General features: G+C 26.5%; 1 protein-coding gene across 1 annotated transcript; it reads right to left on the bottom strand.

The window, feature by feature from the left end:
• Nucleotides 1–1,534: 1,534 nt before the first annotated feature.
• LOC109799275 (uncharacterized) lies at nucleotides 1,535–11,240 on the bottom strand. Its single transcript, XM_083062787.1, has 13 exons — nucleotides 10,669–11,240; nucleotides 9,835–9,958; nucleotides 9,248–9,453; nucleotides 5,245–5,362; nucleotides 4,858–4,936; nucleotides 4,674–4,717; nucleotides 4,533–4,606; nucleotides 3,762–3,864; nucleotides 3,513–3,674; nucleotides 3,217–3,396; nucleotides 2,310–2,357; nucleotides 1,871–1,927; nucleotides 1,535–1,788 (listed from the first exon to the last, which is right to left on the bottom strand). The coding sequence occupies exons 1-13, from the start codon at nucleotides 10,956–10,958 to the stop codon at nucleotides 1,702–1,704; spliced, it is 1,572 nt and encodes a 523-aa protein (XP_082918913.1). The 5' UTR covers nucleotides 10,959–11,240; the 3' UTR covers nucleotides 1,535–1,701.
• Between the last annotated feature and the right edge of the window lie 1,157 nt (nucleotides 11,241–12,397).

Below are 12,397 nucleotides of genomic sequence, written 5' to 3'. Positions count from 1 at the left end.
GTTTTCAAGTTATTTTTTTCCTATTTATATTCCAACAAAGAAAACATAAAAATAAAAAGAAACTAATGTTTAAACAATTAAACTAAAATTAAAATTATCCCTTGACTAAGTATTTTGTGACCAAAAACAAGATTTAAAAGTATAATATATATAATAAGTGTATAAATTGAATAAAATATATATGCATATTTGACAATTATTATTAATTATTATATGTAACATTTTTTATAGTATTTTGTCTAATGAGCATGAGTTATTTATCTATGAACTAGATTATTTACTATGTTATAAGTGTATTTGGGGTGAAAGGGTGTCACAATAACAATCAAACATACCACAATTTGTAGGATTATTAACAATAATAATAAGGATACACCGAAATTTATCAGATTATGACAAAAAAACAAGAGATTTGCACTAAAAATATTACATCAATATATATAGGGACCACTATACCTCGGAGAAGAATAGATTACTATCACGAAATGATCTTGATCTAAATAGCAAGCAGAGTTCTTTAGTAGCAGTCCTCAATACCGGAAAAGTATATATGGGGTTGGTTCTGATCACAGAGTGTATTTTATTACCGGAGAACTCATGGTGTTTCTCTCAATCTATGTGTTTCAGAATAAGCTCCCTTCTCCTTTTTTCTTGGTCTCTTTTTAACCTAGTCTTTTAGGTTTCCCCCACTTTTTTGGCCTTTCTGCCTCCTTCGGATCCACCTTGCTCAACCGCCCCCCACGAACACTGCAACAACCAGATCCCATATTCTCTCAATAAGGATATATAGTCAATTTGAGAGGTTAAATGAATTATAAACTTAAAATCATATATGTATTGGTTTAACAACTAACCTATAAACAGGATTCGAAGATGTACTAATTTTTCAAAACGAACGTTATTGAATAGAAAATATTGTTCAATGACCAATTTGTCCCTTCAATTGTTTTCTTAATTTATAGACATGAGACAGAAATATAATGTTCAATATATCTTAAAGTCAGTTCAGGAAACATAATTGAGGAATGTGTTTGTTTTTTTACTCTTTTTCTAGGAGTAGAATAGATGAACGAGTAACCATGAAGCACTTGCTTGGAATTATAAGATTTTTCTATGTCCTAGGAAGGAAATTAAGCTCATGGATAAATTGAATAAATGACTAAATTAGCTTACTTATGCACAAGTAATGTGATTTAATTGAAAATATAATTATGTTAGACTATAGAATAAACAATTTACTTTTCATGAGGATCCAACAATGCCACCATCTTTCTTTGTCATCCTCATTAGGCTATATATACCAGATACAAAGGAATTTGGTGAGTAAAACGATAACTTCATTTGGACAAATCAAAACATATCATAAAATCCTATGGATGTTTGATTTTGTGTTGTTGTGTGTAGTATCTACTACTTTTCTGTTCAGATCAACAAAATATCAAGCTATACACAGATTTTGATATACACATAGTTACATACCAATACTTACACACATGGAAACACAAAATACACCCAATATATATATATATATATATATATATATATATATATATATGGTCCCAAAACCTTTATTTAATTTTAGTCTTGACTACCAATGTAAAATCTATTGACAAGACTTGTTTTTATTACTAAGCACATAGCAATATTGAAAAATGCTCTTTAATGGCATTCTCAGAAAATGCCTATGAACTCCTCCTTCAATTAATCAGGAAACAGCCTGATACGGCTAGTGATCTTCCTTCGGCATATATGACACTTGTGAATTTTTGATCCACACTCTAAGCAAGTCTGCATTTGAACCATTTACAAATCATCATTAATTGCATGATATCAAAGGGGGGAAATTGTGGTTTGTATTTTTGGAGTTTACCATGTGTCCACAACCAAAGGCCATGTTCTTCTCATTGGTTAGGCAAATTGAACAGCCCTACATAATAGTAAAAGTAACTTCACAACAAAATTAGCATTTGGACAATCTATATTCTGAAAATGATCTAGTATGTTTTTAAATATTCAAGATTTAGTGTAACCAGTGCATGTGATTCATAAATAAACATGGATGTTATGAGTAAAATTTTATTTTGAATATAATGTCAAGTTAGAGTAGGGGGAAATCATCCCTGGTATAATGAATTCTTGTGTGGAGACATGCTACAAATGTGTTACTAAACTCTATCATGTGATCAGTTTCATGAATCAGATATTTGAATATACACTCTGTTCATGATCATATAGTATCTTATCTTGAACATAGATGAAAACGGGAAATTTTGTTATGATTCTTGATTCTTTTTATATTTTCCAGTTACCTGTCTTGTAAAGGTTGGATTTCTGCTCAAACTAATTGGCTGGGACACCTGTATGGAATTTAAAAATGAGAAAAAGAAAACGTCCAAATTCATACTAAAGTGGCATAAAGATCAGGTAGACTTGGGGTAAAATATATTTACTTCAAGGTGACTCACTTCAGTCATAATTCATATTTTACATCAAATTTTAATGATTCAATTGTGAGATTAAAAGTTTTTAATATATAGATTAAATCTGTAAACTTTTTTAAAAAAATTACAATATAATTGATACTTCATTTCATTAATTCAAATTAACGGATAATCATAAAAATATTTTATACGTTGATTTGAATTTATGAAATGGAATATCAACAATTTTCAAATTTTATAAAAATTTGTAAAATTGATCAATATGTATTAAGAACTTTTAAGTTAATTGTTAGATCGTCTCTATATATATATATTAACTTTCTCCAACAATAAGAAAAATTAAAATAAACTTCTATATAAATTAAAACTAGTTGAAGTATAAGCTAAAAAGTAAGATTTTCAAAAAGTTAATAGTAGAAAGTTTCTACAAATTAGCTTATACAAGAGTTAATTTTAACTTACGAGAAAATATTTATTTTATTTTTCCGTCTTATTTTTCTTTTTTAAAAGTACTTCCTGAAAAAATTTACCCAAAAAAAACTGTAATTGTTTTATGAAGTGTTAGTGCAACCCCCAACTATAGAACCAATTTAACACAAGTGTCACTGCAATCTATTGCAATACTCATTCCTAATAAAATCTCAAGTCTCAACCTCCTTCAGAGGTTTGGAACCTCTGCTCCTCCTCTTCCAATTATACTTTAGTGATTGGACTATGGATGATAGCTAATATAGCCCAACAAAAGGGTGGTATGAAGAAAATAACACACAAATACCTCAGCACCAGCAGCATTGGATTCAACACCTGCAATTTCACTAAAAGCATTGACTAACTTTTGTCTTGTCTCTTCAGTTATTCTCACAGGAAATTGAGTGGTCATATCAAGCTCTAGTTTAAGCCTTTTGATGCACTTGTTCTGTTCATGTAGCTCTATCTTAGCCTGGGCACGTTCTTTCTATAAATTGACAATAGCTAACAATGAATATTACTCGAAGCATGGAAACTAGAATGACACCACAATTTTTCTTTAAAAAATTACATCTTTTAGGGGATGCAATTAAGAAAACATACCTGCAGCATATGTATATATTCTTCTTGTTTTTTCCTCTCTTCAACTCCACTTTCCACAGCAATCTGCAAGCAGTGTAGCCTCTGAGATAAACTATTAACCATTTGACGTGCTTGCTTCTCAGCACTTGACATCAACTCATTTTCATGCTTCAAAAGAAACAGCTGAAAATGGAGAACACATAGTGTTAAAATCATCATAAAATGGCTTCAATGCACAAACTCACTTCAATTTTGAACTCTAGCAATCACCTGATGTTCATTTTCTTTTCTGAAGCTGTGAAATCTTTCTATAGAATTCCTTTCTCGCAATTCCGATTCGTCACGTTCTGATCGTAGTGATTTGTTCTCAACTCTGGCATCATCATCAAAATACTTTGACATCAATACTTGCTACTATTGGGATATAAATAAAGTCTCACATCATTATAACAAAAGAAAGAACATGAATTTATAAGCACAACAAAATCTTCATTGATTTGAGACATTTTTTTGGGTGATAACCAAAATCAAATTCATTAGAATTTACATTCAAAGTGAATACTCTCTTGTCAATGTGAAAATATATGTGAATATCCTGAGTACAACAATGTATCATACTCATGATAAATATATCTTCAAAAACAAATAAAAAAAACAACCCATCAACTATCACTATTTATTAGTTTCAACTTTCAAAACTTATTGAAAGTTTAAAAGCAATGCAGCTTTAATGTGTAAAACCAAGTAGAATACATATATTGTCCTATTTCTAGTACTAGTATTCACTAAATTGACCAAATGAGAATGGAGATGTATGCTAGAATTCAAATATTTACCTGCATAACTATATCTAATTCAAATGTAAGACTTCCAAAGAAGATCAAATATGAGACGACAGTTTCTCCCCTACCCTCTTTCTCTAATTTTATTCATGAAAAAATATTGAAAAGTAATGAAGGGAAAAGGAATGATTGAGATTTCTATTTAGCTACTGCTACTGCATTCTAAAAATAAATTTAGAGTCCCAAATGGAAACTATACTTGATCTTTGCCAATTCTTCTTTTAGGCTTTTCAATTGTTCTTCAACCTTCTTCAGGGAAGTATTGGTTCCTTCCTGCATTATAATGGAAGATGATGAAATCTCAAGTAACAACCAAGTAAAGATCCAAAGTCAGTTATACCTGAGAGAGAGAACTTGAAATCAGGGCCCTGGAGTTGATGTTTCCTTTTGCATCAACCAAACAAAGGCATAATACAATTAGCTATATTATGATTTAGATTTTAAGAAATAAACTAATAGAAATTGGAATGAAACCAAAATATGAACATATATGAAGACTATAAGATGGATAATATGTTAGAGACCTGAATAATATTCCAAGCAAAGAGGACTACTTGAATAAGCATTATCTTCCTCCTCATATAAATGCATGACATTTACAACCTGCAAAGATAGATAGAAAAACCGAAACTTAATTAATATTCTCAATTTTTTGATTATCCATAAAAATTACAATGACAAGACAGAATATGCTACCCAAAGAGGGTTCTAATTGCTCAGATTTAGCAATTATATTTTACTCATTTTATAATTTGATGGATATACAATGCAATGGTAGTTTTACAATTCTTAATGGTGAACTTATTATTCAACTAATTCATTTTAACTAATTGTTAAAGAAGCACTGGTTCGTGGATTTGCTATGAATATGGCCTTCACATTTTAATTTTCATTAAGAAATGAAAAATTACTTTTCCATGATCATGTCTTTCTTGATTGACCATTGCTGCTTCAGTTGAACTTGCCTTCTCCGCAAGACATTGAAACTTGTGCCCTGATCTCCAATCAAAATGTTGGCACGTTCGTGAACTGAAAAAGAATAACCATAAAAATCTTGAAGCCATATATGAAGTAACCTAGCATACAAATCTAATTTCAAATCTCCATATTTATTTATTTTCAGAAAAGACAATATTTTAAATAAGCAAGTAAATCATAAAGTAAAGTTTTGAACATTCTTTTTCACTATAATTTCATGAACTTTATTTTTTTAATTACAAATTTTCAATTTTAGTCTTGATACATATCTTTTTTTGTTTCTTTTAATCTTTACAACAATATATAATATGGACTAAAATAAATAAATATATATATATATATATATATGTATAAAGACTAAAATAAAATATTTTTTTAATATAGAAATTTAAAAGTAAAGTTCCCAAAATTATAACAATCAAAATAGTGTATAAACCTAAAATAAATTATTGGATATCATTTTTAAGAAAAGAAAAGTCTGGTAGAAAAGTCTGGTATAATAATATTAACTTCAGGGAAATTTAAAGCCTAACTATTTATGGTATTAAATATGAATTTAGATTCTATATTTGAAATTAGATTATTTTTTTTTATTAGACTTATAACTTTATGTGAGAAATCGTAGAATTAAAAAATAATTGATTTCAACTATTTCATAAATCAGTAGTCATATTATATCCATATATAGAGATATAGATATACTAATAATGTAAAATTTACATTCTTATTCCGTTCTAAACGGCAGCAACCTTTGTATTTACAATAATTCAAAATTTTATAGGAGATCTAAATATATTTAAAGCCATATTTTATATTGTTCAATAAGTGTTATAAAGCCATATTTTTATAATTTTATCAAATGTAACTCTTTAAAAAGACGGTTCAGATTTATTGTCGGGCTTCCAAAATTATTTTGTGAAAAGAACAAAATAAATTTATTAAGAATTTATGAAGATATGAAAATTTTCATAACTTTTATTATAGTTAGCTTTTTGATGATAATTAATGGTGTAAATATTTTATACTGATAAATAATAAATTTAATAGTAATTAGAAGAAAAAAAAAAAAAAAAAGAGGCTAAACAGTAAAATACTTTTATACCATCATTTAATTTTAAATCAATATATATGATAAATTTATTAAAAATATTTGATCTCGACACACAACTAATAAACTCTAACAATCAAGTTAAATGAACTCTTTTAGTTAGTTGACATGTAAAAGTAGGTTTTGAAAGATTCTTAGTCAAAATTTATCATTATCTGTACGGAAGAGGTTTAAATTAATCTAGTGGGGCTCTCCCAATTTTATTTTTCCACTTTCATTTATTTTTTCACCTAGGGTAGGTGATCGAAAGTTCATAACTATTATTTTATATGATTTCATTAAAAAAAATGTCATAGTTACTTTATAATAACAAAAGATTTATTATTAAAATAGATGTTAATATATTATTAAAATATATTAATATATGTCATTAAATTTTATTTAAAGTCAACATTAAAATTAGGTGTAATTATATATTAAATAAATTTATATTTATATAAGTTATATAATAATAATAATATTTTTTATTTTTTATATATTACTGTTAACTATTTTTTTTTATGTTGTTTATTGGTATACATAGGATTGTCTGCGTGTTTAGAAGGATATATCGATATATGTGATTAAAAAGATGAAACTATATGATTTGGAACGAAAAATTGACATGAAATTCTTAGGTTTCACATATAACTATTGCCTATTGGGTACATGTGGCCAACTTATCATTCTAGTTTTGAAACGTGTCGGGGAAAAATGTTATATAAGTGAAGATATAATGGGTCAGTGAATATTGTCGCATTAATGAAAAAGAAGAAGAAGAAAAAAACACGACTTGGACTTTAATTATTCTAGAAAACTATGAAGTGATGTGTGAATTGTAATTAATATGAAAGAATTTAAGTTCGATGGATCGTTGTTATAAGTATTTTCACATTATGAATTAATTAAAAATTATTTCTGATACAAATTTTTAAATAATCATTACAAAAATCATTTTGATACAGTATATATTTTATACCTTACAAATATTATATTTTCTGTATTATAAAATTACGAACTCGCAGAAAATATATAAAACTGATGAAAATTTATAAAAATAAAAGAATAATTTTATCTTAGGAATTAAAATTAAAAATATTCAAACTTATAAATTGTTATATACACAAATTTAAAAATAAAAATAAATTAAAATAACGTGATACTTTTTTGATAAAAATAGAAACAGAAAATTAGTAAGTAAAATATGTCGTTTTTAAAATAATTTATTATAATATCTGGAAACTTTTTTGTTTTTTACTTATTTGTTATTTGACTATAACTTGTATGTACGAATACGATGGTCGTTAAAATTCTAGAGCACAAGTGCATAATAGTCAGTAATTCATTATGGTCATTGACTGGTCCTAACATGCAGGAATATTTGAGTGGATGGCATTAAGTAAGATAAAGAAGTTAAATACTAAATATTTATATATAACTATATAACTGGTGCTAGAGAACATACAGTTTTTCCATTAAAAATGTCATCACTTTGACCTTTTCATTATATACAAGTAAATTATATCTGAGTCAAGTAAAATTAATGGAGCATATATAACTATTAGATTAACTAGTTAAAGAGGCATGAATATTGTAGACTTATACATGCTTATAATTAAGACTTGCGAAACTTCGTAATATTAAATGAATAAAAAAATGTATTTTAATACTAATAATCAATGATGTTATATATGTAAGAACTGGTGAAGGCTTTTTCAGAGGTTTCATATTTTGTAAGTCACATTGATGATACGGATTAGATTTGAAAATTATATCCTTTGTATTTAATATCATTTTATGTTTTGATCTTTATTAAAAAAATATCTTTTAATCCCTAGTTACAATAATAAATTTATTATGAAAATGATTTCTAACATGTATTTAGTTACTGTATATAATATTATAATAAGTTATGTATATATCACGGATTCTCAATTTAGTTTGTATATGTAAAAATTTATAATAAGTTAATCCTTATAGATATACAAACAAAATGATTTGATCCCTATTTTAGTTAACTCTTTTAAGATATTTTTAATTTCGCTCTTATATGAGTTGTGCATTATTAAGTTAGTCCATCTATATATATATTTAATATCTTTAACAATTAAAGTTTTATTTTTCTTTTGCTTATAATCAATATGGAGGATTTTTTTTTTAAATATATAAGTGCCATAATAACCTTAATTAATTAAGAGTTTCATTAAAGAATTATTGAATCAAATATTATCTTTTTTATAATATGTCACCAGTATATGTTTTTAGACAGTTTTCTTCACTTGTCAATGCCCTAATTAACTAACATGTAATGTTGTATTAAGATATATGTGTTTCAAATCCGAAGACTTTGTGTGTTCAATCATTTTTTTAAATAACATTTAAATGGTGGCATCATTATTATAATTGTACTCAAAGAGAGAAAAGATATTTACTTACTTAAAGGTAAGTTTTGATAAACTTATTTAACTTAATAACTCATATATTATACATCAAATTTTAATGATCTAATTCATTAAATTAAAATTTTTTAATGTATAGATCAAGTTTATAAATTTTAAAACAAACTTGAACTATATATTAAGAATTTTTAATTCAATAATTAGATAATTAAAATTTGACATAAAATATAAGTTATTGAATGAACTAAATCTACTAAAACTTATTGTGAGTATGTGAACATCTCTTTTTTTTTTTCTCTCTCTCTTTCTCTCTCTATATATATATATTAAGTCATAAGAGGATTAAAATAGTTAATTAACTTAAGAATCATGAAAACATATATGAAAAGAAGCATTGACTTAACATGTTGAGTTGACTTTGGACAAGTTAGATTAGATTACGAGACTTACCAATATTTTATAGTTTTGCATCTTGAGCATAGTTTGGAGGTTGGATTACCACACACAGCACAGCCATTGTTACAATTCACAGTTCTATGTCGAGGCATTGCTGTTTCATCACTGAACTCATGATCAAAACTGTTTTCTCCTCCTTCGATATTGTAAACATCTCCCTTGTATATTTTCTGCTCAACTTCATTGAATGAGTACTTATCCTGCATAATTAATTTATTAATATTAAAATTTAAAATATATAACTTAACTAGACTAAAACAAAAAGAGGGTCATGATGACATTCGATATAATTTTATAATCATCCAATCATTCCCTCCCAATATTTTTTTGATAGGGCTGCATTATACATACAATTAACAACTTGTAATCTTTCCTAGAGCCCAACATGGAACTCTTGTTGAGAAAATATAATATCAACTTGTATATATAATCATGTTGAGAAAATATATATAGAACTTTCCTATTGCAGCCAAACAGAAGAAATGGAAATTCATGTCAACTTGAATAAGACAAGTGACAATATGAAATAAAACTAATTAAGGAAATGAATGTCCAAAATGATATAGAGTAATTAACATTACATTTTTAGGATCCTTGAGAAGGAATTGGGTTCCATGAGATGGTGTTTCCTCCTGATTTTCTAAGACATCAACGCATTCGTATTTGTGGCATATCCTCCGGTGCATAACATGGCAAGCATTTGAGCTGATAAAATCAATAATAAAAGGCGTGCGTGTCATACCATCAAAACCAATAATCATAAAAAAGAAGCATAAAAAAATATGTGTAATAATAATAATAATAATAATAGTAAAAATAATAAAGTTTAGCTGATTACAAAGAAAAATCTCAAACAACAAATAAAAATGTGTTGAGAAAAAGGGCACCAAAAGAAAACTAAAAAATACACATATATGTATATGTATACAAAAGGAAGTCATATAAAAATGTTTTCAGGTAATTTTACGATCGAGAGTATATTTGAACTATATATATTTATATATATGAAGAAAAGAAAAGAAAAGGAAAACTAAATCAAGTAAGAGAGTGTAATAATGGTACACAGTATGGTAGTTGAATAAAGATCCCAATCATATTTCTTTATTTTCGGCGCAGTCTTAAAAGCCGCTAGAAAACTTTCAGGTTTTATATTGACCGAAAATACTATTTTTTTATTTATTTTTTTCATTTGTAACTTGTTTTAGGACAAAATATTTATTGTTTAAAGTCTGAATTTCGACCCTTGATAACTTGGACAAAAAATATAAATCGATACAACGTGTATAGGTTTTTGATTTTAACACTATATTATAATTAACATTGTATTTTCACAATCATATGTACATTAATTCTCAGAAAATCGAAAGGGCAAAAAGGGTGAATGAATTGAATTATACAGAAGCTTTAATTGTTACCAATACATAGCAGTTTTGCAGCGTGAGCATCTTGAGTATACGTTGCTTAATCTGCCACAGAAGGAGCAAGCACAGTGTAAACTAGTGTTATCCTCATCATGTTGATAGAACACACTATTTATTTCATCACTGATCTGCAATAGTTCCTTCCATTTGGAGTAAGGATTGACCTCACTGGAATTGGTTACCTTGTTTTCTAGCCAGAAAAGCAACCCTAGAAAGGGTAATATCATCGTCAATATGATCATAACAACACAATTCAGATCCAAGTGTGCCCCATAAGCAAGCATCTATGCAGTGTGTGAATGATTTATTGCCTATAGGAAAGTTAAGGGAAGAAAGAGCGTGTGATGATTATATATATAGTTCTTCAGCATATCTAATTTATTATATAATTGGGATGGTTAGACCTTATGTTCATGGAAATTCCATGTCTTCTTCCGTGATAGTTGCTCCTATTATTTTAAGGGAAACTGATGAAAAAAAAAGAAAAAAGAATTGCTAGTAGGAATTGAATGAGAATAGGACTCAATGAAGACAGGTAGTTATTTCACGTCACTAATCTATTTAATGTGAGTTTTATGTATATCTATGGATATTTAAGGACGTGTAAAATTTTAAATAAAAGATAAGAAATAAAATAAATATAATATTAAATAATTTTAAAACATATATTTATATTAAAAAAATTGTAATATATATATATATATTTGAATAAATAATTATAACATAAATATTCAATATAAAAAAATAAATTAAATTACATTATACTTAATTATGAATATTTTTAATATTTTTAAATTACAAATATTTATTATCTGTAACGGGCCTTTTAGTAATCAAGTACCTATTAATTATCAATTTATAATTTATAATGAATTTTATGAGTTTTTTTTTTTCATTCCTAATTCCTAGGATCATTAAATGAGAACCAGTCGATAGAGAAAAACTAGAAAAGTAAAAGGCATGAATTATGGGAAACCAATAAACCATTGACCTATCTCAAGTTTTGTAAACTCAGCCTGAATTGCCGTACACGCTGATTACCTGACTTTTGCTATGTAGTATTAATTTTAATTTATCAACAAAATGTTTCACTATTTATTTGATAATTTTAAAAAAAAAATTGGTCAATATTATTTGTAAAACTATTTATTTCCCCATCCGACTCTTATTTTTTTTAGCCATCAAAGTTAAGATCTTTGAGTTTCTTGCTCGACTTCGAGGTATCTCTCTAAATAAATTTCGGTTTTTTAATTAGACCCACACTAGGACATTGTCACATTTCATATGTAACATCCATTTATGTCGATCTGGATCACCACTTTTACAGTAATATGTTAGAGCTATGAAAATAAAAAATAAAAGATATATTATTAATTTATCAATAAAAGTACATTAAAATAAACATTAACAAATGATAAATAAAATTAATTAAAATGAAAATAAATAAGAACAAAAGGCATATTATTTTTAGAGTGTTTAGTAGCGAAGAAATTTTTCTTTATCCAAGAATAATGATTCTTGCGAATTACAAATTATAGGAATCGTAATTCCTGAGAATAACTCATTATATATATTTGATTACTCATAAATTTTTTTGATAATATTAATATATAATTTTTAGAAATTAAAAATTTTCATGTTTGGTTACAATAATATATTTCTGGGTGTATAAATATTTTTTACAAAAATATCTTTTATTAAAATAAACTCATTATATATATAT

This window comes from Cajanus cajan, chromosome 8, assembly GCF_000230855.2.
Source record: "Cajanus cajan strain Asha chromosome 8, NIPB_CcT2T_4, whole genome shotgun sequence".
NCBI classification, from domain to species: domain Eukaryota; kingdom Viridiplantae; phylum Streptophyta; class Magnoliopsida; order Fabales; family Fabaceae; genus Cajanus; species Cajanus cajan.
Note: the sequence above shows the minus strand (reverse complement) of the source record. Positions and strands in the feature narration are given on the sequence as shown.